This window comes from Rhipicephalus microplus, chromosome 2 (assembly GCF_043290135.1).
Source record: "Rhipicephalus microplus isolate Deutch F79 chromosome 2, USDA_Rmic, whole genome shotgun sequence".
NCBI lineage: Eukaryota > Metazoa > Arthropoda > Arachnida > Ixodida > Ixodidae > Rhipicephalus > Rhipicephalus microplus.
The window spans coordinates 275,105,990-275,133,450 of record NC_134701.1 but is presented as its reverse complement, the minus strand read 5'-3'; the positions used below and the strand labels follow the sequence as shown (position 1 = coordinate 275,133,450).

Below are 27,461 nucleotides of genomic sequence, written 5' to 3'. Positions count from 1 at the left end.
CGGCGTCTCTCATAATCATATGGTGGTTTTGGGACGTTAAACCCCACATATCAATCAATCAACCTTCTCGAGATAGCGAATAGGATGTGCGTCTTCGTCGACCTCGCCGTCTTAATTACCTTTATCTTTCTCTCTCCGTGTACCCTAAAATGGCTTGCTCGCAAGAGCTGGTTGAACGTCGGCCGACGGCGCTCGAAGTCGGCGCCCTGTCTCCGAAACCCTTCTACCTCTGCGCGCGCGTACAAAGCAGCAGCAGCAGCAAGCAGTAGCAGCAGCCGGTGGAGCTCTCGTCGCCCGCGTGCTTCCGAGTGGTCTGTTTTTGCTCGCGGTTGGCAACTGCCGCACGCTGTTCGCGGAATGGAAAAAAAAAAAAAAAGCGTCGTGGCGCTTTCTTGGCGCCTTGCCCCACATTGACGACGTCCCCGCGCGCACGATGCCGTTCATTTCTTTTTTTTTTTTTCCCAGGGAGGCGACGCAAGGCGTTCTCCACTTTTGTCGCGCATGGCGTCCAGTGGGGATGTTGTACTTTCTCGTGTCTCCCTAGAAAAGAGCCGCGGATGGTGCCCCGGAGACTTACCCTCCGTATTCACAAACGCTCCTCGACTCTTACTTTCACCCTTCACTTGACAGAGTTGAGCAACTGCGCCACCTCTCGGCTGCAAATGACGCTGCGCTACTCAAGAATCGCAGCGGACTATCGCTAAATACGCAGTGACTTGCCATGTTTAGAGATGGCGCTCCCATCGGCTTTCTCAGGTGAAGGCGAAGCGTTGAGTGAAGGGAGGTTCTATAATACGGGGGTTAGCAGGCTCGTTCATTCACTGGCCTTTCGGTCCGCGCCAAGTCTCGTTGTAACGGAATCGCTGCAGTGTATATAGGAAACGTCGCTTTATTCGTAATATCGCTTTATGCGACGTTATACGCGAGGTATCAGTGCAGTTCGTCTGTTTTTTATCTTGAAATTAGCGGCATCTGTGAAGCGCGGTGCCCGAGGCAAACCGGTTATACGATTCACGTGCGCACCGATATTCCCGCCAACTTCGACTTTAAAAAAAGCAAGTTCTCCGTAGGCCACTGCAGCGCTGACGGCAAGACTGATCACGTGACCATAACCGACAGACGAAACGGCCTCCAGCGCATGCGTCAGAATATGGCTGCTTCTTTATGTTTAGTTTTTTTTTTCTTTTTCAATGCAGCTTCTCTTGAACCGTGTTCCTATTTACGGTATACGTTTGACAAATATGCAGGCTAATCGCGTGCCCTTGCTGCGCAGATATGTGAGTATTTGAACTCCAAAGGCCACCATGCATATGCAGTCTTAAATGAAACGCTCTTTACGTTTTTCTTATAATGAATCTTAGAATACTATAGTCTTATAACGAGTCTTATAGTCTCGTAAGAATGGTTGGACAATGCGCCAGACACTCGAATGTCTCGTGGTATACATTTTTTTTTTAGCTATAGAAGTGTTTGAGTATACTTACAGATATGTAGGTTAAACGGCGATTACACAAATCGAACCGGTACAAAAGAAATTGCGGTTTCAGAGACGACTGCTTTCCTCCCGAGTGTGTCTCGCTGTTTCGGTTTCTCTAAAAAAGAAGGAATACGGATTCGTGTTGCTCTATTTCGAATCTCCTGAATTCGATTGAGGCGATTCGCTGTGCACATATGCGTACTATAGTCTACACACAGGTGCTTATACATTTGCGGCAGCTCATGCTTCTAAAACGTTGCGCTGCCTCAAAAGGGCACGTCGTGTATTATGTATGCATGTATATACCTGCAGCCTGGACGGTCTCGGTCGGAGAATGCTCGGCGCATGCGAAGAAGGTCTGTGCTCCTCAGCTGCTGCATGGTCGTGCCGATCGACGGCCTATGCCGATGCTCGTTCGGGCCGCCCGCATTTGCTGGAGGTCGGCCGCGCTTGTACGGCGATCGCGACCCCCTGTTTGCGCGCTCGCTGGAACAGGAAAAGCCCTATGCGCGGTCAATTGTGTTTATACTCCGAGTGGCAGCAACTTGGGGGGGGGGGGGATTTGTGGTGCCACGAGCTGTGTGCGTGTGCGCTGTCCGACTGGAAAGACGGCGTCTTCCGTCCAGACATCTGGAATACGTGATTTCTCCCCAAGGCTTGTATATTTAAAAAGACACCAGAGAGAAACAATAAGTTAGTTTAGACTGACGAACTCTTTAGTGTCGTTACTTTCACCACCGCAGGTTTATTGGTAAATCATAAAGTCCAATGTCGAAAGTTTTTCACTTGCATATGTCTTTTACTTAAAGAGACACTCAAGTGAAACAGATGTTATTTTAGAGTGATGAATCATACTCTGGAAACTATCGTGTCCTTAATGATGATGATGATGCTTCTTGGAATATTTGCACCTATACCCACTCAGGCGGATCGGCCAAAAGTCGGGTGGATCATGCAGACTGGATTTATGATTCATATTTTGTAGGAGCTAAAGTAGGCTAGACATGAAATTTTTAATGTAAGGTTAATTACGAAGGGTTGTAATTTTACCTTGCACTATTTTGCGTAACCTCCCAATAACCGAAGATCTTTTGACGAGGAAGACGGAACGAAGAATCATCATTAGCGGCTGATACAACTAGTGAAATTCATTTCTTTTGCGTGTAAACTTTTCTACAGCTTTGAAAAGAGTCCTGTCCGATTGTCCCAGCCAACGCCTCAAAGGAAGCGTTGGTCTCAGCGCAGATTCCCCAATGATAACAGAACGGCCGACGTAACCGGTTGACCACGTTGTCGCAATAAAATTTCGATGCTTCGTTCTGTGTGAGGAAAAACGTCGGCAGCTCAACAAAAAGTGTTCGATAGTTTCGTATTCGTTATGTAAACAATAGGAGCAAAAAGGGGAAATCGCCAAGCCCGGTTTCTGCGTGTAAAAATTAACATTCGGAATTCTACAGCGCATTCTGGTTATTACAACTTCTGCCCGTCTTGCTACACACCATTTTCTACTCCAAGGGAACTGAAGGTGCAGAAATTTTGATGATGAATCTTTCGCCACTATTAGATGAAAAAAAAATCGATGTCGAAAGTTTCATATTTAAATTTCCCGCCGAAATCTCCCATGGTGTTGTGTTGGATTTTAGGTTTTTTTTTCCTCTGTGGTCTGTTTTGGACACATTGGCCCAGCGAAATTTTCTGGCGCTTTATATATTAACTCTCTGGCTGCCTGTGAATACAACCTACTTATATTTTTTTCCCGATAGGGAACGGTGTAGGCCCTAGTAGACGTCAAAATTTATGACGTCACGGTGACAGGCGCGAGCAGCAAAGTGGCATCGTAACCCGCGTTTTATTTTCGCGAGTTTTCTCGTTTACCACGCGTATTGACAAATAATAACACAGTATTTTTTTTTCTCTTCGGCGCCCCCTTTGACTGATACTCTCTGGTTAGTTTTGTCTGGTTTGTTGTTAGCGGCTATAACGTCTTCAATGCGATTCAGGCTATACTATATGAAAGATGCCGTATATAGTGGACGGCTCCCGATCATTGCGGCCTTCTGTGGTTCTTTAACGTGCACTGCGTTCATCTAAACTGGACCGTGCCTTCGAGATCAGCAACCGAGCACCGTAACGACTGCGTATACGGCGGCCAACTAAAACCGTTGAAATTTTCCCCGCACACTACCAATGAAATAATGCAGTGCCTCTCATCTAACTCGGGCTAATCTATAATTGCGAACAACTGAATCGTTAGGTCGAGACAACGTTGCATATCAGCGAATAGCGTATGTTCATCATCGTTTAGTCATCACAACCCACTAAATAACGCTTTTCAGCATGAGCCAATGCCATCGTCGTGCTAGTAGCGTGGGCGTAAATGCGGTTTAGTTGAATTCGGGTTATTACAAGTGTTCACCGTAGTCCCTTTGCAGGGTAGAAGGGGGAGATGCGCTTGACAAATTTGCCAAAACTTGCACCACGTGCAGTGATTGGCTTTCTTGAAAGCAAGCCCCGCCGCGGTGGTCTAGTGGCTAAGGTACTCGGCTGCTGACCCGCAGGGCGCGGGTTCGAATCCCGGCTGCGGCGGCTGCATTTCCGATGGAGGCGGAAATGTTGTAGGCCCGTGTGCTCAGATTTGGGTGCACGTTAAAGAACCCCAGGTGGTCTAAATTTCCGGAGCCCTCCACTACGGCGTCTCTCATAATCATATAGTGGTTTTGGGACGTTAAACCCCAAATATCAATCAATTTCTTGAAAGCAAAGCCTGTCGAATTGTGGCGGCTGTAGTTATTACTAAAATCTACTGCTACTAAAGTGCAGCTGCATATCGGCACGTCTCCTCATATATAGCAGTTCTGGAAACGTTTATGCTGAAGAAAAAATGTATGTGTGCGTGCATTTACTATGCGCCATTTGACCAGTCACTGCTTCTGCGGAGACATCGCGTAAGTGCTGATCAGTAAAGTTTGTTTGTTTGTAAACGTTTTGTTCTAAACCGAGCTGTACTGCGCTACAATCGCCGCTGTGATGCATAAATTAAATGCAGCGAGGTCACGTGGCACTGCGCTGTGATCGCGGAACGGTAGTTGCGTTTACTTTCCGTTCACGCCTTGCTGTATACACGTGTCGCTATATACAGCTGTGCTTGATGTCACGCGACGGAGGCTTCTGTAGGGATTATTGCTCGGGGCTCGCTTTGCTATCGGAGCAAATGGTTTGCCGAGTCGTCGTCGTGTCCCTTGATTATCGCCGCACTCGGAATGCCTGTCGTCACTCCCTGATTGATGAGTCGCGTAATTGCGGCCGCTCGATAATGGCAACGGCCCTTCGAGCCGAACTGGCGCTGACAGGTGGTGCGTTGCTCCCCTGCGATGCTTATACGTGTGTGATCGTTTTCTCTTTATGACAACGAGGACGCCCCGCGTCGTCGGTTGTCTTGATTGATTGATTGATTGATTGATTGATTGATTGATTGATTGATTGATTGATTGATTGATATGTGGGGTTTAACGTCCCGAAACCACCATATGATCATGAGAGACGCCGTAGTGGAGGGCTCCGGAAATCACGACCACCTCGTGTTCTTTAACGTGCACCCAAATCTGAGCACACGGGCCTACGACATTTCCGCCTCCATCGGAAATGCAGCCGCCGCAGCCGGGATTCGATCCCGTGACCTGCGGGTCGGCAGCCGAGTACCTTAGCCACTAGACCACCGCGGCGGGGCTCGTCGGTTGTCTGTCACAGCCGTTTGTGTAATGGAGACTGGGCTCAAAGATGATGTATACCTTAGAAGTGTGGCAGCTTGGGCTAGTTGGTATATGACATGACGATAGTTTAAGCGCGAGAACAGAACGACGACGCAGAGACGTGTCCTTCCTGTCTCTGCGTCTTCGTTCTGTTCTCACGCTTTAACTATCGTCAAAGATGATGCCGCGTTGGGCTTCGTTTAAAGGTCGCTAGTGTTCGGAACCCCTGCATGTGTATATTTATAGGCCTCGTCGCGTACACATGGTGCCTCGATTTGTCCACGGAAGCGTGTTCGGAAATAATTATTTGCGTCCTCTTGTGGCGAGTCGTCTACTGTCGAGAACATTGCTATTATAGGCACTATAGCATTGCTTTGGTCACGCATTCGCTGCAGCCATGGCTGCAGCATTGCAGTATACTATCGATACTGGACTGCTCGCCATATAGGAGGGCGCAAATATTTCCGCACACGTTCCCGTGGACCATGTACTTTTACTCACGGACACACATTCCAGTTAACGTATAGATTAATGTGTCCACCACCTCAGAAAGGCTGACTGGCGTGTCGATATCCGGACTTACAAAGTTAGCTATAGCCTGTCCGTGGAACTTAATTTAGCCGCGCCCATTTCAACTTCAGTGGCGCAGGTTCCCTCTTTCCGTCCGGCTTACTTCTTGAAATTTAACTGTTCATATGTACCGATTTTCTTTATGAAGCTAGGGTGCTCGTGGCTTCGCGAATTCCAGCACCCTATTCGCTCTGCAGCTGTCTCCTTCTCTTCCTTCTCTTGTCGCTTTTGCCATGTGACTCGCTTTGTATACTCATAACTTTGTTGTGATGCGTAATGGCTTGCGGTGTCTTGTACTAGCGCCTTTGCTTGACAGTGCTGTGTGTGATCATTGCGGCGCTGACGAAACCATCGAACATATTTTGTGTCAGTGCCTTCAGTACAACTCTCAGAGACAGTCCCTGCCAGCAGTGCTTGCACGCCTCAGCGACCAACTGCTTTCCGAAAAATCAATTTTGGAATACCTGAAAGATCGACCCGCCTAGTCGAACGTTTGTGACGTTTTATGTGTGCTTTCGCTTCCTTCCCGCTTTATTTCTCTCATTCCCTTTTTCTTACTTTTATGTCTCCCATTTCCCTTTCCCCAGTGCAGGGTAGCAAACCAGACACTTGCTTTCTGGTTAACCTCCCTGCCTTTCTTCATACCATCTCTCTCTCTCTCTCTCTCTCTCTCTCTCTCTCTCCCTCCCTGACACGATCCGGCCGTGCAGTTTTGAATCTTCTCAAGTTCCGTCACCTGTTGTAGAGAGAAGGTATAACGTGTTCAGTGACTTTGTTTTTGTTGTGTTTATTGAATGTCCACGTCATTTTATGCGCTCGCACTTAGACGTCCGCGCTTGTGTGCGTCGTTTTTTTTTTTTTAGTGCACTCATTCCTTCGCGTGTCCTATCTGCACGATGACGCGTGGCAGTCGCCGCTGCTTAACGCGTCTTTGTTTGCGAACGGTAGCAGTCGTTGCCGTCACCGCACGTTGTGTATTTAGCGTATTACACGCTTCGTAAGCATGTCTCCTATATATACTTCCGGGTGCTGTACCTTGTTCACAAGGCTCTCGGCTCTAGTCGATTAGTTTAGTTTGTTCGTATCTGCACCTAACTGGTCTGACCACACACAACTGAACAACTTGCATCTATCAGTTTGCTTTCGACTTTTTTTTTAAACTAACACAACATGTAGGGGAGGAGGTGGCGACCTGTAACACTCTCCCCCATCAGTGAAATAAATATTAACGGAACAGCAGCAGCTGCAAGAAAGACCGCGATCACCTTCCCATCAATATTAACGCATAGCATATCAAATGTCACATTGATCATAGTGACAACTATGTTGTCTGCGTAATCACCCACCCACGCGTTATCTGCCAAAAACTTTTTTTCGGGAGGGTGGAGGGGGAGGGGGGGGGGGTAATCATCCACAGTTTATGTATTTTCGTGTGTGTCTGTGTGTGTACCCTACTCCCCATCCCCTTAGCTAGGCCAGTGTCACTTATGATATACCCGTTCGAAGGTCTATAAGAAAATAAAGATAAATTGAAACAAACGTCTGGCTGGGATACAGCAGCAAGTTGGGTCACTTCTGCTGGCTCTATAGAAAGGCGTTTTCCCTTTTTCTATCGTTTAATGAAATTAGGGGCAAGTAATCTGCACTTCCTTCGACGGGTTCTCGCGGGAAACGGGAGCGTACACTAATTGACGTACTGCCCGTCCTGTTTTGAACATCGAGCCTCTCTCGTAGCGGATGCAGGAGGAGGAGGAGGAGGCGAGAGGGGCGCTCCGAACACGGCCCCTTCTCTGCCGCCTGCCTCTTTTCCGAGACAGGCGACGTGCGTTCAAGCGCCCTGTTCGTCCAGCGACTGACTGACGGCTCCCGCGTCTGTGTGTGCATTTATACGTGTGTGCATTTATACGTGTGCGCCCGCATGCTGCCGCGACATGAGTTGTAAATGCTGGCAGCCGCGGCTGGGAGATGTCCCGGCACCCGACAACCCTCGGCACTCATTTCGTCTCGCCCTTCCTCCTCCCGCCTTTGTTTTGAAACAGTTCAGGTGTCCGCTTTGATAAAGGAGTCTTGTGCGACAGTGTCGCGTACCTTTTTGTCAGAGCAACAACTTCCTTTTCGTGCTACTTGTCAAAGAAAACAGAAGCAGCAGATCAGCCTGTCGCGATAAATTTATTCAGCCGGGGTTGGTCGGGCACACGGCGTTTGTCGACGGAACGTGTGATCTCCACGGGGCAGTGTGCTTGTCTTGTCCTTAGACGTCTCTATATAGTCATCCATTAAGTCCTGTCCTCCTGGGCTTCCACTGGAATGTTGCGAGAAACAGTGAAGAGAACACGTGAAGTTGTCTTGGCCCGTGTATAAGCCATCTAAGGCAGTTCTACTGTGTTGACTTGTCCACGCATCGTTTTACCGTATACAGCAGAGAACAGTCTTTCCGTGTGGCAGTTTTGCGCACGTGTACCGCATAGTCCGATATGGAAGTTCTGTTGGATGCACTGCGATGTTTGTAGGTAGATTGAGGTAAAGCATTCGACAACCTTTCAAATGATTGACATTTCGTCGTTGGACATCCCGTCCGTCTCAGACGAGCGTGTTGATTGCCTCTGTAATGCTGCCCGTTTCACAACCGATAATACGGCTCGAACAGGAAAGCATTCGACTCGTTTTGAACCCCTTCCATGCGCGTGATGGCTTGCGGCGCGACCTCGCAGTCACGATGCAGTCAACTCGTTTATAGTGTTCGATGCGTTTTGTATATAGAACTACAACCGGTACATCGCACATACGCGTTCGGTCTAAATGGTATATATACAAACGTCGTCGGGACGACTGCTTGGCGATTTGCCATCGCACATGTATGTACGTACGTGCGTCTGTTGAAAAGAGAAAGACGGGAAATCCGGTGGCTTCGAAGCTGTCCGCTGTGCAGCGATCGTGAATGGCAAATAAACACAGGAGAATAAATGCATTGGGGTGAGGGAGGGAACTGAGAAGCGCAGGTTGCGCAACTTGGCACGCACAGGGCAGTCTCTGGGGCCGCTCTTCCTAATGCTCTCGTCAGTGCAGCTGTCTCCTTTCTTATGACTCCTCAGACGCTTCGTATGTATTGTTCTCTGAGGACAGTGTAATGGCAAGGCGCCCCGCCGCGGTGGTCTAGTGGCTAAGGTACTCGGCTGCTGACCCGCACGTCGCGGGTTCGAATCCCGGCTGCGGCGGCTGCATTTCCGATGGAGGTGGAAATGTTGTAGGCCCGTGTGCTCAGATTTGGGTGCACGTTAAAGAACCCCAGGTGGTCAAAATTTCCGGAGCCCTTCACTACGGCGTCTCTCATAATCATATCGTGGTTTTGGGACGTTAAACCCCTCATATCAATCAAATCAAATCAAGGCCAAGGGGAAATGCGTACTGTTATTTCGTACACTTTTTCGTCTATGTAAGCAATGAAGACACGCAGTGATAGGTTCTGTTCATATACATTCTTCGACAAGCACTGGGGCCGAAGGAAGTGGCGTCCTTCAAAGGCTGGGTGGGTCTGGCTACGGCCCGTAACGTTGTATACGCTGAACTGACGGTCAAACTTCGCCTTGCGAAGCGTCGCAAGCGTCCATAAGTGAACCATGTATAACGCAACCCGAGCTGCTGCCTCGGTCTCACCGCTCACTTCGCCAAACAGGTCTCGATCCATCATTTTAAATATTCCGATCTCCGCGTCGGGGCGCTGCCTTGTCTGGCTCGGCGATCCCCCTTTCCGCTGTCGCTTCGTATTACGAGGCGGCCAACTGGCGCCGCGGCCTCCTCTAGTCCACTGTACGGCGTCTTTGGTGCGATAGCGCCATCGCGTAATGAGGGCTGCTCCGGTAGCGGCTTTTCCGACCAAAGGTCTTGCGTGGCCCGGGCCGCATGTTGCCGCCTCTGACCGGTCGTATCTTTACGCGCACCACTTGGGCGATCCACTGGAGCGATGAGGGACCAGAGCAACAGCAACAGCAGGCGGACCAGTTTTGGGGCCGTATGAGGCGTTCGTTTTGCCCCTCTGCTCTTCTAGAGTGACCCCCCTTCCAGCCGGTCCTTATCCAACCTGTGCCATTTTTTTTCGCTAACCTCGCTTCTTTCTACGACTTCGTTCGAATTTGCGGTACTATACAATTGCGAAAGCGAAAGCCCCCCCCCCCTCCCCCCTTACCCCGCATGTGTGGTATACATACTCTCGCATTTGGCGGAAGCCGAGATCCTTGTACGAAAGGGCGGGCTTGCGAGAATGTCAGTGGTCAGCGGTATATACCGCGGTTCGAGACGTCGGCTGCGCCGTGAAATGGTCGGTTTGGGCGCGAAGACGACGACGCCAAGTGCGGTCTAGCGATGATCGCCCCCGGGCCGTGTTCGCAGTGACAGCGAGTGTGCTGTGCCGTACGTGGCAGGTGCGGGAGTGTACTCTGTTTAGAGGTCGTTGCTTCCCTTCTCTGTCGTTTGGTAACGTATAACGCCGCTTTCTTTTTTTGTGTGTGTGTGTCATTCGTACGTATACCCTTTCCCGTTGTCTCCGAGAAAAATGAAACGAAGGAAGACATGCCCCGGTGATATATATCGGATTGAACGGAAGAAGGAAAACTATAATCTGATTAGATGTGTGTGCAAGCTTAGCCTTAAGGGATACGATATAGTGCGTGCTTTTTGTGGTGCTATAGTTTTGTCCAGCTGACAGGTCCTGCCAAGGAAGGCACGGGAAACTTCATTTATCGGGACGAAGAGCTTTTTTTTGCCTGCTGCTCGTCACCTTCTACAGTGTGGCCCATGGTGTACCTCACAACATTATGTGCCATTGTTTCACTTTAGCCCATGCGTTCTACAATCTTGTCATTTTTTTTTCTTTCTGTCTTCAATTTCCGTTTCTCTATTAAAAGTCGAGCGTTGTGCCACTTACGATTGCAGTTATACCAACTTTACCTTCCCGTTTCCTCATTTACATATGTGCATTTTATTTCTTGATATTTTTAATTCATGTAAGAGCCAAATCAATTGAGTTGAATGAGTTGTTACGCGATATTCTAAATGAATCAACGAGAATGTGTACACTATGTTACGGATGGGTTTCAGAGCCGCCATACCGCGGTCTGTTAACTTTCGTGTTTTGTATCTTTCAGAAATTAACGAACGGGGTGTCACGTAGACGCATGCGCACTTAAACAGTTGGGTTGGTACATCAAACGTTCAGGTCGCGGAATCGAATCCCGGCTGCGGCGGCTGCATTTCCGATAAAGGCGGAAATGTTGTAGGCCCGTGTACTCAGATTTGGGTGCACGTTAAAGAACCCAACGTGGTCAAAATTTCCGGAGCCCTCCACTACGGCGTCTCTCATAATCAAATGGTGGTTTTGGGACGTTAAACCCCACAAATCAATCAATCTCATAATCATATGGTGTTTTTGGGACGTTAAACCCCACATATCAATCAATCAAATAAACATCAAACGCTTTGTGAGCTTATCAGTTAACGTCGCGATATACAGGAATGAAAAAAAAAAACATTTTCTTAACAGCGCTAGGTGGCGGGCGCCACCTGTCTTACGTGAAGTAGCAACAGATCGTGACACTGCGTGCTTGCGTGTACGATACGCGAAATAGCGTCCACGTCATTCATCGAAACTGCATGCGTGTATCGAATAGGCGATGTATAGTCCTCCCGTTTAGAGCGATTTCCCGTCCTAGTATATAACTCGCTCCTCGCACCGTATCTGCGATAGTTCGCCTCTATCGTGCTCGCTGACCAGGTTTCTTGGCGTGCGTTCAGGGCTGAATTTGGCGCGCACGCTCGCCCACTCGATCACTCTGCGGCCAAGGGGCGAGCGGCGTGATTTCGGAGGGCACGAGGGGAAAACGTGCTTCGCACAGCTGATGCGGGGCGTATATACGAACGAGCGAACCTCGGAGGACGGGAGGAAGACGAGACGCGTCTACCTGTGTGGCGTCTGCGCGGCAGAGATGGCGTTTTAACTTTCGCGAGAGTTGTGACATTCGCGTCCCCGTGACCTTAGGTCGCCCTCCCTTTAATAGGCGTATCATTCGCAGGAGTAATGATAAAATGCGATCGGTAAATTACTCTGATGAAAAAAAAAAACGGAACGACAACCATAGGTCGGATTAAAAAAAAAAAATAGAGCTCCCCGCTAGACTACGTTTTACGTCGCGGGCTCACGCGGTCCTGACTCGAGACTCAGACTTGCAGCTGCGATCTTAGTAAGTCGATTCATGGGTGAGTTTGGTGACCTGTGCAGACAACTGATTGATTGGATTGAGAAGTGGTAAAGTTGTTATTACAGCAGATGAGATAGTCAATATTCGCCACCATTTAGAAACACTATGATCGACACTGTCGTCCAATATAGTAAGCCAACCAGCGTTGGCATTATGCGAGGAAAATGAGGCAGTTGAATTCAGTAACACACGCGTATGTTTATTGTCGGTCACGGCGGTCGTAATTCGATTGGAGGGGGGGGGGGGAGTACTCAGATTGGTGGTCAATAATATTTTGTAGATCTTCACTAAGGGCCACATCATAATCACAATGGTAGTTATGACACGTAAACCTTTGGATGTTATTATTATTGTTATTATTATTATTATTATTATTATTATTATTATTATTATTATTATTATTATTATTATCACGTGTGGCCAGCATCTTGCCGTAAAATTAAGGTGAAGTTTTGAGATAATGGTCTATCAGTACAAACTTACTGACTCGTTTCTTCTTAATCTTGTATACAGACCTTAGTTATAGCCATGCAGATTCTCCTTTAACGCCACTGATTTTCTCTCACTGGTTTGTAGACATTACCCGACACGGTGGTCTGGTGGCTAAGGCTCCGGATGCTGACCCGCAGGTCGCGGGTTTGAGTCCCTGCTGCGGCGGCTGCATTTCCGATGGAGGCAGAAATGTTGTATGTCTGTGTGCTCAGATTTGGGTGCACGTTCACCCCAGGTGGTCGATATTTCCGTAGCCCTCCACTACGGCGTCTTTCATAATGGTGGTTTTGGGACGTTATTGACTTGAGGCATTGTCCACGACCAAAACGTCCTTTTTTATCTCTCTGCTGATGCTTGTGCAAAATTTCTAGAACGTATTACAAAGCCTTCCGAGCCAGACGAGAGAGGGTTCATTTTTGTTGGCGACATTTTTGCGTGTGTATACTTGAGACACGCTTTATGTATGTAAAAAAAAAAGGTATACCACAAGCAAGCGTTGTGGTATGCAAGAGGCGGGCACGTCGTAAATTCAGCCTTCATGAATCTGTTCTCTATACGGGGTCACAAAGGGGAAGAGAATGGAGGAACAAATAATAGAGGTTTTTTTTTTATTCAGGTTTCACACGAATGAATCGTCTCAAGTTGCGAGGTCGCGGATGGTAGGAAGGAACTGTGAGCTTAGCGGCGGACGCGGAGAGAATAGATTCAGTTACTGTCGTTATACGCGTAATTCGTGACGTCATCAGGTCTTGATACGAACGGTGATGGGTAAACATTGGGACGCCCGCTTTGCGGTAACGAGTGACGATAGTAACCTGTAAACGTGCAGCCTCAGCCGCTTTGCGTGTTTTTTTTTCTTTTTTTTACCCGTGAGTTATGTTTATCTGAGCATTTGAATCTGATTGGTATCGTGGTTTTTTTTTTCGAAAGCCTGACCTGCAAAGTTCTGGTTTTGTCAAAAAAGGGGATATTCTATATTACGGTGGCGTATCAAAAGTGCTACCAGAAGCTGTCGGGCAAACAAGCAAATACTCATCGCAATAGAAGTGGATTCATATTGATTTTTTTTCATTCTGGAGAAAGATGTTTAATTATGATTTTAAAAATGTTACTCAAATACGAAGAGGAGTTTAAACAATCACGTAACTTGTTTTGTAGAACGAAAATATGCGCAACTATGAACGGAAAGCTACTTTTTGCAATTGTCTCAAAGGTAGAATGGCTTAGCATGCCCCGCCGCGGTGGTCTAGTGGCTAAGGTACTCGGCTGCTGACCCGCAGGTCGCGGGTTCGAATCCCGGCTGCAGCGGCTGCATTTCCGGTGGAGGCGGAAATGTTGTAGGCCCGTGTGCTCAGATTTGGGTGCACGTTGAAGAACCCCAGGTGGTCGAAATTTCCGGAGCCCTCCACTACGGCGCCTCTCATAATCATAAGGTGGTTTTGGGACGTTAAATTCCACATATCAATCAATCAGAATGGCTTAGCATGCAGCGGAGAGTCATGAGACAGTGCCGGTCTCGATCACACCGAACAGCTGCCGTGTTAAGCGTTCGATTGATTGTCTATACGTTCGCGCATTACATATTGCCACCCGTAGATATAGTGGGTCAAATGCATGGTCAGCGCCACAGGTTGCGATAAGAAGGGCGCGCGCTGTCCTTTTCGAGAGCGAGCTCAACCAACGCGTTTCGCCAAGAGCCCTGCTGCTCTACGACCAATAAACATCGCCCGGACCTCTGAGGTGACGGGCAAATGTTTAGGAACAAAAAGAAAAACGCGATACAACGTACTATACGTTTACGGCAGTGGCTGCATTGTCAACTGCTGCGTGCACTCGTATATCAACGCAGGCAGCCTTATAGACTCGGGATAACGGCACTTGTGGCCTTCTGAATTCCGCTACCTCACGCAGTGCAATCTGCGTGATACACAACTTCACCTGGTTCTTACATATCAATAGTGTACTGATACACAGTGCAAAAAATTCTGCTTTATATCAGCGCGAAATTGCGCTGATTAGGTTGCAACTGTTCGATGAACGTCGACAAATGTGCGTGATACGCGGGTTCGTTTGCCTGGCGAGGCCCGTGGAGAGAAAGTGCTGCGAAATGCCGCATCGTCGCTGGGAATTTAGGATTCACAACGCACAACAACGGCCGAGTGTGCGTACGGAGGCGAGCTCTTGTCCTTGCTCCGCTGGCTGCTGCCTCCGCGCGCTCCGTGGATCCTGTTTGGGACGAGAGAGGGAGATACGAACCCCCTTCCTCCTCTCCCCGGGGGTTGCGGAGGTGGGGTGCATCGAGGTTGCGAGTGCGAAGCGCACGCCGGGAAGAAAGAGCGAGGGTAAGCCCGAGGCGGCCGCTTGGTCCGTATTTATATTTCATCTGGACCTCCTCTCCGAACCACTTTCCATCGCCACTTTGTGCGTGTAGCGTAGGGCCTAGCCAGCGGGCCGTTTGTGTATGTGCGCGCCCGCCTTGGGCAGGGGGGAGCAGTTCGTGGTTGCTTCTCGGCCGATGGCTGGCCCGCTGCTCGGCTTCTTCGATTCTGTCCCGCGACGTTCACGCACTCCACACGCCAAGTTCTGTGCCTCTTCCCAAAGCTGCTGCTGCGTCCGACGTCGTATCTGCCGTCTTCATTCTCCTAGTTGCTTGACCTATCCGGCTGCTGCGCGGGACGAGGCGCCCTTTTTGTGAACTCGGCGTCGCAGCTGTCGGCGCGGTGCTCGCGTGTGTGTCTGTGTGTGAGTGAGTGCGCGTACGTGCTGCACTCTTTGTTTGAGAGGCGAGAGAGCTGTTGTTCCCCGCTCAAGTCACCGGCTGCGAGTAAGTGGCAACGATCGTCGTCGTCGTCGTTTCTTTCTCGGCGAAGGAGAAAGACGTCGCTGGATTTTCTCGTGGCTCGCGGATTTCGCGCCGTGCTCTCCCGCTGGCTGTGCGATAGCGGCTGCCGCTCAGTGCGCTGTTATTCTACGCGCAGGATCCGCCAGCTTCGAGAGAGTGGATTCCGTCGACTTGCCTGCGCTTTGGGAGGCCACCGGTCAGCTGCCTGCCAGCCGATCGGGTTTTGCTTGTCCTCGACTGTGATGCCGTTGGGTTTAGCGCGTGTAAGCGGCGGTATCCGCCGCCGCTCCGAATGATGAAGGACGAGTCCCGGAAGGTTGCCGCGCCACCGGCCGTGGGAAACGTCGCCGCTCTAGAAGCGTGCTCAACTGCTCAGGGTCGACGCCGGCTCATCTGCATCCGCCGCCATTCGATGCGACCCGAGGCCTGAGCCCGCCACACAATGTCTTCGTGGCGCAAGAAGATGCGCGTGAAGTGGAACCGCAACTTGGACGGCGGTCCGTCGCCGAGCAACGCCGTCGGTGGCGATGATTCCCCGCAGCTGGGCCTTTTCGAGCGGCAGGGATCTCTGCGTAAGCCCTCGCCCCCGGACAAGGAGGAGCCCTTCAAGAGGAGCTGGTCGTTCCGCATCGGCGGTTCCAAAACCAAGGATGCGTCGCCCGGCGGCAATGACAAAAACGCTTTCCTGCGCATGTTCCGTTTTGGCAAGGATAAGAAGAAAGGCAGCCACCAGGAACCCGGCAGGAGACGCATGTCGGACGCCGCGGTGACCGAGACGGCAGCGCGCAAGGAGGAACTGTCGCAGTGGTCCTCCGTGCCTCTGGACGTTAGCGAATCGCCCGAGGCGAAACGTCACCAGGAGGCCGCCCTCGTCATGCGGGCGCACACGTTGCCGCGCTCTCTGGAGGCTGCACCCGGTGGCAGCGAACGTCCAGACGACGCCGGCGGCGACGCCAACAGGATCTGGGGTCTCATCTACTGCGATCCCAGGGCGGAGGTGAACGGTGACCACATTAGACCACCGCGCGCCAAGTCGCCTAGGAACCGTGAGTCGCGCAGCGGCAAAGTCTTCTCCGAGGCGGTGCTTCCCCATTTTCTGTCTCCCGGTCTCGACCTCAGCGGTGGTGATGCCGAGCAAGATGAGAAGCGGGCACTAAAGAAGCTGCTGTTAAACGGAACATGCCCTGCGGTAGAAGTGCTGAGCGAGAACGCCGATGTCGTTCACTCTGTCGCCAATGGTACCGCCGTGTCCGCCGAGTCGGAAGCCGTGTCCGCCGATTGTGGCCCACCGTCAGCCGATAGCGTGCAGGCAGACTCTGGTGTGGCGAGTGGAGCCGACAGCTGCAGTGAAGGTAAGTTTCTTCTTGTTCATTCGGACACTGAACGCGATGAACTTCCAAGCGCAGCTAGCGAACCATGCGAACACGAAATCTCTCTCTTAGAACAAGACAGTGAACCTGCGTCTAACGTCACATTCGTTGTCGAAGTGAATGAGTGCTACCAGGACGACTGTGATCAGACCCAACAGGCACCCTGCATCGAGAGTAACCGAGAGGTCGACACACAGCTACTCGCGGATACCGAAGACAGATCTCATGTTTTTGCAGAGAGTCACGACGGTGCCTCCGAAATGTGTCCCCTAGAATCGAACGCAGACGCACATGAGCAGGTCGCTAACGAAGAAGCCGAGGCGACCGATTTCGAACGAAGCTGCCTAAGACAAAGACACGATTCGGCATCGACGGGCTCGAACTGTGAAGAATGTCCCGCACAAGACGAGTTCGAATTCGTTGCCGCTGAGCCCGAGAGTGAGCAGCAGCGGCGAATGAGTCGCGAAACCGTCTCTCCAATCTCCGACGTTTCCGACGACTTCCCGGCCGACGAGAAGGCCAGCTTCATCTTCCTCAAGCCGGACCGGGCTGGCGAGTCCTTCCTTTCTCCCCTGTCTACGCCCGACCACGAACTGGATGGTGGCCCGTTCGGGCATCAGCCTCTCATTGCTGGAGACGACTGCGGCACTCCCGGAGAGCGCTACGGGAACGGCGCCTGCAGCGAGTCGGACCTGGAGTCCGAGGACCTGAACGTACCGGAAGAACGGGAAGTAATAATTGTGGACCACCTGCCCGCCCAGGAAAGCCAGGATGCTGTGGACGTGTGCGTGATCGGGAGCGACATGATCCAGTCCGTAAACTACGAAACGTTCGTGCTAGAAAACGAGGTCACGCTTGGCACGTCCGGCGCCAGTTCCGCTCAGGAAGCGGCGCGGAGCGGCGGCACACGCGCTACTACGGTGCAGGCGGACTCTCCGCCTCCCGCTGATGCAGACGGCTCGGAGTCGCGCGACGCTGTCGAAGAAGAGGTTCCCGGAGCCAATAAGCTGGAGGCATCCGAGGGAAGTTTCCAGGACAAGCTTCAGTACTTCAACGCCATCAGCATCAGCCAGCCGAAGGCCGCCTCCGAGAACAAACGTCCGCGCACGTCTCGGATTCCAACCGCGTCTCGGCTGCCCCGGCCCTCGACCGCTGCTCGGCCAGCGAAGAAAGAATCCGGAATACCCGTCCTCACGGCGGCGCCAGTGCCAGCCAAGCGGTCCAGGTTCGGAGCGAAAGTCGGACATATACCGCAGCCGAGCAGGAACAACGCCTCCACGCCGCAGCAGGCCACGCCGTCACTGACAAGAGTGACGGCTGCCGTCGCCCCGAACAGGGATTGTTCTGTCACCCCTAGAGTGCCGCTGTTTTCCGGAATCTCGAAAAACGCCAAGCATGCGCGGCACGCCGCAGCGGAGAGCAACATCGCTGCTACAGAGGAGGCCTCAAAAGCGCAAGAAGCCCCAGGGCAGCTGAAGCGCTCGGGCACGTTCGTCCTCGAAGAGTCTGAGCAGCAGCCCACAAACGCAGTGCGGTCGGCTTCTTTGCCGCGAACGGCGGTCCAAACAGACGTTGTCGTACGAGACACTTCGTCAGCTTCTCCCAGGCCCAAACAGAACCACCAGCAAACTATATCCGGCAAGGACAACGTCAGAGTGGATAGCGTCCAGAAGCAACGTGCCGCGTCTCCCGTCGGACCGGTGGTGGTGCGCGATGCTGCCATGAAGGTTGCGTCGCCTTGTGTTTCGGCGGCCTCCGCACCGCCTTCCGTGCAAGTGCCCGTGGTCGATTCAACTGACCGCGCCCCTCCTTCTTCGAATGGTGACAACGACGAGGATGCCGCCTGCCCGTGTTGCAGTAAGTTGTACTCGCTACTTTTCATCCCCGGATAACCTGTTCAGCTACAGGATAACCTGTAGCGAGAGTATGAGTTGGACTGTGTGAATCTCCGAGCCTTCGTTCACCGTTGAACTGACGACGGAGCTTGATAATGGTGTCGGACAGCTCGATCGCGGCCTAATCATTGGCGTCTTCGCTGACAGGCTTTCACTCTCTTGGGGCTGCAGGATTTCTACTCTTCGCCCTAGTGCGCCTATATGACAGTCTTGTTTAGCGGTTGTATAAACTAATTTAGACATGCCTAACAACTGCCAATTGAGATAGTTGGCGAGAATTCATTGTAGACGTAGCGGAGCTATTGTAGAAGGAATAGTGCAGAACCACACTTGTATTTTATCATTGCAAAAGTTCAGCTATACACAGTCGTTCTAGCTGTAACCCGTACATCGTTTAATTACTAAGCACGGCTAGTTTGCTTTATTGTTGTCCAACGATCCGTGACGATGAGTGCTGACCCCAAAAGCAGTGTTGGCGCGCGCTAGCCCTTTCCCGCGCCGCACATCCTTCGTTAAGAGCCCTGCCCCGGGAGCTCCCGCAGTTCGTTCGTCTGCCCCGGGAGCGACCTGCTTGCCGCGGAAGTAACCTCTTTTTCCGAGCCACGCTTTCTTTGTTCTGACATCCCCCGCGGTTTGATGCTGGAAAGCCTCCTCCGCTTCTTTCTGGCGCCGCCGGTGCCCCAGTCATCGTCATCGTGGAGATATATACGTCGCCTTGCTGTGGCGGCGCGCCACCCCACCAATACGTTGCGAAATTCGTTTCGCGCTCTTCCATTGTGCCCCATTGTTTCAGTGCCCTTCGCAAACCTGTCTCGGTAGGGGCCGCCGTGCTCGCGTCTATCCGCTTTAGCCGGCAGATAATAGGGGTGTGGGAATCGCACGCTGGTACAGCGTTGGTGACCTTTGTAATTGCGGCCCTGTATCTAACTGGGACGTACGTTCTCATACACGTCGTACGGGCTGTTTAACACCTAAAGAACTCGGAGCGCCTTGTAATGCGCTCCGAGTTTTCGCCTTGGTGTGAAACAGCCTGTACGACCTGGTTAGATACAAAGCCTCAGTTACAAAGGTCACACATCGCTAGGGTGCCTCGATGTGTGACCTAGAGGCGTGCGCACATCTAGGCACCCTACACTTCGCTGTATCAGCGCGCAAAAAAATGTGCTGTCTTCGTTGATTACATCCCCTCAACCTCCAGCGGCAAGTTCGTGCAGTACAGCTTAGCCAGTGTAGTGGTCTGTCAGAGAAGCGTAAATTTACGTACAGTTTTGGGAGCGCTGCAATCCCATTCAAGTCTCGCTGTTTAGCTGGGTTTTCTTTCGCAAGATTAGGGCATATTTGGCGTCGGTAAACGCAACTTAAAACGCACGCGGAGGATTTCGGGTTCTGGGTAAGGTTGCTGTTTCCGGTAGCTATTCGAACTTCTTGCAGATTATCTGTCCACGTTCACGCCTCGTTCCAACCTGCAGGGAGAGGTGGAGGAATAGACTTTATTGAATGTCCTGTACAGGGCTGGAGAGCCCGCTGTTGTGATCGGCCCCCATGTCTGGGCGCCGCTTGGACGCGTGGAATGGTTCCGGCTTCGCAGCGCGTCCTGAGACGTCCAGAATCGGCAACAACACAGCAGTAGTACTGCGAATTCCTTAGAGTCGTCGGCTCGTCTTGCCAAAAGCCCTTTGGGCACGCACGACCGACGGATTACCGAGGGGGGGCTGTTCGCTGTCTGGGCTGCCTAGAAGGAGTGGTCATTGCTTGGGTCGTCAACATTCAGCGGACAATGAGCCGAGCGCTTTGTATCCATCTTCGGGGACATTCCTCACGTTCCATGGCGCCTTTCCCGAGCGATGTCTCCTCGAAGAGTCATCTCGGCGCGTACGACTCCCCGTTCTCGCACTGTGCCAGTGGTGTCGTGTATTGTGTGTGTTACACCCTCGCCGGGCAGCGAACTGGGCGGGCCTCTCCTCCCTTCCTGGGTTGGAAAGGAGGCGGTGTGACTTTCTCCCTTCGGGGGCATAAAAACGCGAGCGCAAGACGCTCGGAGAGAGAGCTTCCTCCCATCATCTAGTATGGTGCTTACTCCATGTAACACGCTACCTTCAACATCATGTAAAATAGTGTAAATAAATCGTTCAAGTTATCAGCTCCGGCTCCTCGGCCCGTCTTCGCCCTGACCCTTGGATGGCTCCGGGCCCGACAAATTCCCCCAGTCACGACAGTGGATGGCAGCGGTGGGATGATCTGCGCAGGAATTCGACTCCGGCTTGGTGAGTGCACGACCTTTTCTCCTTGAGAGTTGCCAGGCTTAAATTAGTTCTTCCTGGTAACAAGAGTGTTGGAAGCCTGTTCACGGGAACCTTGCTTCAACGCTTTCCCTTGAGAAACTTGTCGGCAGAAAAGTAGCGGCCATGGCTTGGAGAAAGTTGCACAGATCGGACCTAGACGTGATATGCGGGGAATTCGGGATTGATTGCGGGAAACATCTTAAAAAGGCGGAAGTCATCAGGGCTATGGAGGCAAGCAGAGATGACGAGGAGATCGTGGAGTTGTGGGAGGATATAAAAAAAAAAGGGAAGATCAGGAGCGCGAGCGCCAAAGGGAAGAGCGCCATAAAGAAGAGCAGGAACGCGTGCGCGAGCGCGAGCGCAAGCACGAACTGGAGAAAAAGCGCCTAGACTTAGAAATAGCTCGGGCAACTACCTCAGGAGGCGCAACACTCAATGCTCCAGTAAGTAAGGCACCAAAAATAAAAGACCTCCTGAATCCTTTTAAGATGGGAGAGGATATCGGGTTATTTTTGGTCAATTTTGAGAGAAGTTGCGAAGGCAAGTTTGAGCGGGAGTTATGGGCACAAATGCTCTTGACCGTGCTTCCATGCGAGGCAGCGGATGTACTGGCTCGTTTGCCGCGAGAGGAGGCGAATGACTACGATATTGTAAAGCGTGCGCTACTAAAGAGGTATCGGCTGTCTGCTGAAGCTTTCCGACGACGTTTCAGAAATAGTAGCAAACGTAGCAGTGAATCATTTGCCGATTTTGCATACAGTCTGAGGTGCAATCTCACTGAGTGGCTTAAGGGCGAGGGAGCTTTTGGAGACCATGACAAGGTAGTCGAGTTGATTTGCACGGAGCAATTCCTAAACGTTCTAAGTGACGAAGCACGCTTATGGGTATTAGATCAGCCCGGGGAAAAGAATTTGGAGCGTACCGCAGAACTGGCTGAAGAGTACACCATGAGGCGTGAGGAAATAAGAGAGCGCAACAAACCCACAAAGAAACCGTACCGTGAGAATTTTAAGCAGTCTGAGCGCAACAGTTATGCCCCTATTGCACCAGGAGGGACGAATGAAAAAGACACGCACGGGGAATCGACCATGAGTGGACGCGCTGGCAAAGAGAAAGAACAGGATAAGAATCGCGACAGAGCATTTGAGGCAAAGAAACCCATTGTGTGCTATCGATGTAATGAACCGGGGCACTTAGCAGTGGGTTGCCGTAAGGAAAAACTCGTTTTCTCCCTTTTTAACCATACTGATGAGAACATGAGGTTACTTGAACCGTACTTAAGAGAGATGACTGTCAATGGGCAAAATTGCCGGGTTCTACGCGATTCCGCGGCCACTATGGATGTAATACACCCATCTTACGTGCCCGCGGATGGGTTCACCGGAGACTGCGCGTGGATCAGACAGGTAGCGCAGGAAGACAGTGTGTGTCTGCCAGTGGCCAAAGTCCTCATCAAGGGTCCCTTCGGAGAACTGGAAACAGAGGCTGCCGTGTCACAAAGTTTGCCGAAGCAGTACGGTTACCTTTTTTCTAACCACTCGGAGGACCTGTTAAGAAAGAAAGGTCTGAGCTTTGGAGAACACACTGTACATGCTCTAACGCGGTCTAAGGCAAAGGAGATCGCAAAGGAGCTCGGCAGTTCCCAAAATAGAGAGGCACAGGGCCCCGACGAAACAAGGGCAGACGCGAATCAGGAGAACGTCCCGAGCGATGGCGAAAGCAGCTTTAAGAGTTCCAGTGAGGCCAGCGAGGAAGTTAACCTTCTTTCCGTGCCACCTTGCATGGGCGGGTTCTTGGAGCTATCGAAAGTAAGCCCGGAGGTTATCGCTGCGGAACAGGCCGAGGATAAAACGCTGCAAAAGTTGAGCGATATGGTGGAGGAGGGGTTGGCGCGGAAGAACGTCTTTTTGCACCGCCGCGCCGGAATTTTGTACCGTCAGTACAAAGACTCGAAGGGGGTGCACTATGATCAATTAGTGGTTCCACAGAAATATCGAGCCAAAGTACTGGAGCTGTGTCACGGTGGCGGGTGGTCGGGCCATCTTGGCAAAAAGAAAACGAAGACTCGTCTACTTAGGGAGTTTTATTGGCCCAATTGTTTCAAGGATACCGAGAGGTATGTGCAATCCTGCGATGTGTGCCAAAGAATAGGCAAAGCACACGACCAGCAGAAAGCGCCCTTAAAGTTGGTGCCACTCATTAGTGAACCTTTCCGCCGCCTTGTCGTGGACGTTGTGGGCCCCCTGCCTGTGACAAAGTCAGGGTACCGCTACATCTTAACCTTGATATGTCCTGCCACAAAATTCCCGGAGGCGGTTCCCTTGAAGGAGCAGTCATCTGTAGAAATAGTGGATGCTTTGCTTTCAGTGTTTTCGAGAGTAGGCTTCCCGTCAGAGTTACAGAGCGACCAGGGCAGTGTGTTTACTAGCGCACTAACTACCACATTCTTGGAGAGGTGTGGCATTAGGATAATACACAGTTCCGTCAGACACCCTCAGAGCAATTCAGTAGAAGCATGGCACTCGGTTCTCAAAAGGGTCTTACGGGCATTGTGCTACGAGAATCGGAAAGATTGGGAAGCATGCTTGCCAGCCACCATGTTTGCCCTGAGGTCTGTGCCGCACGAGGCCACCGGCTTTAGTCCCGCTGAGCTAGTATATGGGAGATCTCTAAGGACCCCACTTCGCATGCTGCGAGAATCTTGGGAAGGGAGAGGTGAGGATCCCACTGTGATCGAGTATGTGTTGGGCTTACTCGGGCGACTTCAGACCTGCAGAGAACTCGTTGAGGCGAACATGACAATAGCGCAGCTTAAAGCAAAACGTCTGTACGATAAGAACGCACGTCAACGTTCGTTTTCAGAAGGAGATCAGGTGATGCTTTTAGCATCATCTAAAGCGAACAAGCTCGCGGTTCAGTGGGAGGGCCCTGCGAAGGTTATGCAGAAGTTGTCGGACACCAATTATGTGGTCAAACTACCGGGAAGGCGGAAAGAGGTAAAGATTTACCATTCAAACTTGATGAAACCTTACCACCAGCGGTCAGCAGTAGTTCAACTCGCGCTTAACGTTCCGGAAGAATTAGAGACAGATTTTCCTTTTCCCGGGCAGGCTTCTAATTCTCAGTCCCTCGACATCTTGCTAGACACGGTCACCAGTAACTCGAATTTGAATGCAGAACAGAAAAGAGAACTGGAGAACCTACTGCGCGAGTTTGAGGGAGCTTTCGTCGACAGGCCAGGAAGAACCGATTTAGTTGAGCACGACATTGAACTAACTTCTAGGGAACCCATTCTTTCACGGCCTTATCGCGTGTCACCCAGGCAAAGGGAAATTCTCGCACGCGAGATTCAAAGAATGTTGGAAATTGGTGTCATCGTCCCGTCGGAGAGTGAGTACACCTCCCCTCTAATACTGGTGGAAGCACCCGGGAAGGAACCGAGACCCTGCATCGATTATCGGAAACTGAATGCTGTCACGCGAGACCAGCTGTACCCTATTCCCAACGTAGAGGAGAGAGTGGAAACTGTCAGCAGGGCTCAGTACGTCTCCACGCTAGACCTCACACGCGGCTACTGGCAGGTGCCTATGACCGAACGAGCCAGTAAATACGCAGCGTTTATCTCCCCCTTGGGCACTTTCCGACCCCTGGTCATGAGTTTTGGGCTCAAAAACGCGCCCTTTTGCTTTTCACGGCTCATGGATCGTGTGCTGGCGGGAGCAGAGAACTACGCTGTTCCTTATCTAGATGACATTGCAGTGTTTTCGGACAGCTGGGAAAAACACCTGAGCCACTTGCGGGACGTCTTGACGCGCTTAAGGAACGCGGGCCTCACTGTTAAAGCAGAAAAGTGTCAATTGGGACAGGCGGAAGTAGAGTATCTAGGGCACATTGTTGGGCGAGGATGCCGGCGGCCCCACGAGGTAAAACTTGCCGCCATCGAGAACTATCCCCGACCTGTCACTAAAACTGATATCAGGGCCTTTCTAGGCCTCACTGGATATTACCAACACTATATCCCCAACTATTCACAGATCGCCAGTCCTCTGACCGACAGTTTAAGGAAGGGAGAGCCCGTTAAGGTCCAGTGGGACGAGTTAAGGGAAAGTTCGTTCCAGGCTTTGAAAGCAGCACTGACGTCTCAACCGATTTTACGAGCTCCGGATTATAACCGACCTTTTGTACTTCAGTGCGACGCTAGTGAAAGGGGTCTTGGGGCTGTTCTGAGTCAGCGAGATGAAAGTAGAGAGGAGCACCCCGTGCTTTTCATTAGTCGTAAGCTTTCAACACGTGAGGAGGCTTATAGCACCTCAGAGAAAGAGTGTGCATGCTTAGTATGGGCTATTCACAAGCTTCGGTGCTACTTGGCCGGCTCGCCCTTTCTTGTCGAGACAGATCACTGTCCCTTGTCATGGCTTCGGAATATGTCGCCTAAAAATGGCCGCCTACTGAGATGGAGTTTGGCACTGCAAGAACATAATTTTGAGATCCGCTACAAAAAGGGGCGGGATAATGGAAATGCCGATGCTCTCAGCCGAGGCTTCCTGTGATAAGGAGCAAGCGCATTCCGATTGAGTTACGACAGCCAGTGTTTTTATTTTGTTATGTCATTCCGTGTATCTTTTCGTTTTTCGTTTTGGATTTTTTTTTTTTTTAACCTTTACTGCATGGTGAACCTGTTACTTAGTCTGCCTGCCAAGGCCAGACGTTGAGAAAGGGATATAATTTGTTAGTTGAGTTTCCCGACCTTCTCACTTCTCACTCGCCATTTGCCTCAAAGCTATGCGACTTGCGGCTTGAGTGCAATTTATTTAAGGTAAATTCTTCAAAACTTTAGGAGCGTTGCCATATTGCTTTGTTTAGGGACGTTCCGAGCAATGTTCTAGTGTGGCTGCTTTTATGCCGACAACGGGCTAAGAGTTCAGTAGCCTGGCATATCTCGGGAGGGGTGGTGTACCGCCTTGTCGCTGCTTGGGTACTGTGCGGATTTGATCACTAATGTCAGTCCCAGCCTTCGACCTGCGGGGGCCCCTTCGACGGAGAAGCACTACTTACGGACCTGCTGACCCCACTTGAGCGAGAGAGAAAACCTGAGCCGCAGCCGTTCCAGAGCTGCTGCGCTGCCAGGCCTCTTCAAGGTGCAGCGTTGGGCTGCCCATCTACGAGTCCTTTTCCCGGCGGCGGACGAGCTGTTGTGATCGGCCCCCATGTCTGGGCGCCGCTTGGACGCGTGGAATGGTTCCGGCTTCGCAGCGCGTCCTGAGACGTCCAGAATCGGCAACAACACAGCAGTAGTACTGCGAATTCCTTAGAGTCGTCGGCTCGTCTTGCCAAAAGCCCTTTGGGCACGCACGACCGACGGATTACCGAGGGGGGGCTGTTCGCTGTCTGGGCTGCCTAGAAGGAGTGGTCATTGCTTGGGTCGTCAACATTCAGCGGACAATGAGCCGAGCGCTTTGTATCCATCTTCGGGGACATTCCTCACGTTCCATGGCGCCTTTCCCGAGCGATGTCTCCTCGAAGAGTCATCTCGGCGCGTACGACTCCCCGTTCTCGCACTGTGCCAGTGGTGTCGTGTATTGTGTGTGTTACACCCTCGCCGGGCAGCGAACTGGGCGGGCCTCTCCTCCCTTCCTGGGTTGGAAAGGAGGCGGTGTGACTTTCTCCCTTCGGGGGCATAAAAACGCGAGCGCAAGACGCTCGGAGAGAGAGCTTCCTTCCATCATCTAGTATGATGCTTACTCCATGTAACACGCTACCTTCAACATCATGTAAAATAGTGTAAATAAATCGTTCAAGTTATCAGCTCCGGCTCCTCGGCCCGTCTTCGCCCTGACCCTTGGATGGCTCCGGGCCCGACAAATTCCCCCAGTCACGACACCGCCTAACTGCTGCCACGTTGGAACAGGGAGGCGGAGCCTTCTGGCCCTTTCATAGGCGTACTGTACAGCTAGGACTTGCTGCTTGTGGCCTTGCGACTTTATCACGCTTGCAGCATATTTTGGCGCAAACTGGTGTAGATGTCGGCTCTGCTGGAGGCTTCTTGTCTGACTCACTGGCAACGAATATTACCGAAGGGGGCCCTCCGAATCCGGTCAGAACTGCTTCTCTTCGTGGTCCTGGCGCGAACAGTCGTAAACGTTGGTAGAGAGGTCCGCATGTTGGTTCTTTTTGTTTCACTTCACGTCCGCCTATAGTAGCAGTTATTGTGGTCTTTTGATCAGCACCAGGTAACAACCAACCGCGCTAGTGATTTCAGTGCATTAACTCTTAAGCGTGTGCGGGTAAGCACCAAGAATCTCTGCAACTTGTAGGGGAATAGGCATTTGGGAAACATCAACATCCCCCTTCAACCCCTGTTGTTTTTTTTTTTGCGTCTAACCTTTATTCTTGCGGTAGAACCAACGATTTTTATAAAGGCAGTTTGGCGAATCGCTGGCGAACAAGGAGGCGCTATCAACAGCGGTGCTCGCGCGAGCGTGCGTACCTACATTCCGTGACCGGGCGATCAAGCGACGTTGTCTGCGGCTCCC

At 51.4% G+C, this 27,461-nt stretch overlaps 1 protein-coding gene across 4 annotated transcripts in view; it reads left to right on the top strand.

The window, feature by feature from the left end:
• The window catches only part of LOC119179018 (uncharacterized), a 137,099-nt gene that overhangs the window by 88,671 nt on the left and 20,967 nt on the right, over nucleotides 1-27,461 (top strand). The window contains exon 1 of one of the 4 annotated variants that reach the window (XM_075882019.1): nucleotides 15,523-18,608. The exons of the other annotated variants lie outside the window; for them this stretch is intronic. Within the exon in view, the coding sequence (XP_075738134.1) occupies nucleotides 15,824-18,608 (2,785 nt within the window). The 5' untranslated portion in view covers nucleotides 15,523-15,823. Of the gene's footprint in view, nucleotides 1-15,522; nucleotides 18,609-27,461 lie in introns of those variants that run through there. 4 annotated transcript variants of the gene reach the window in all.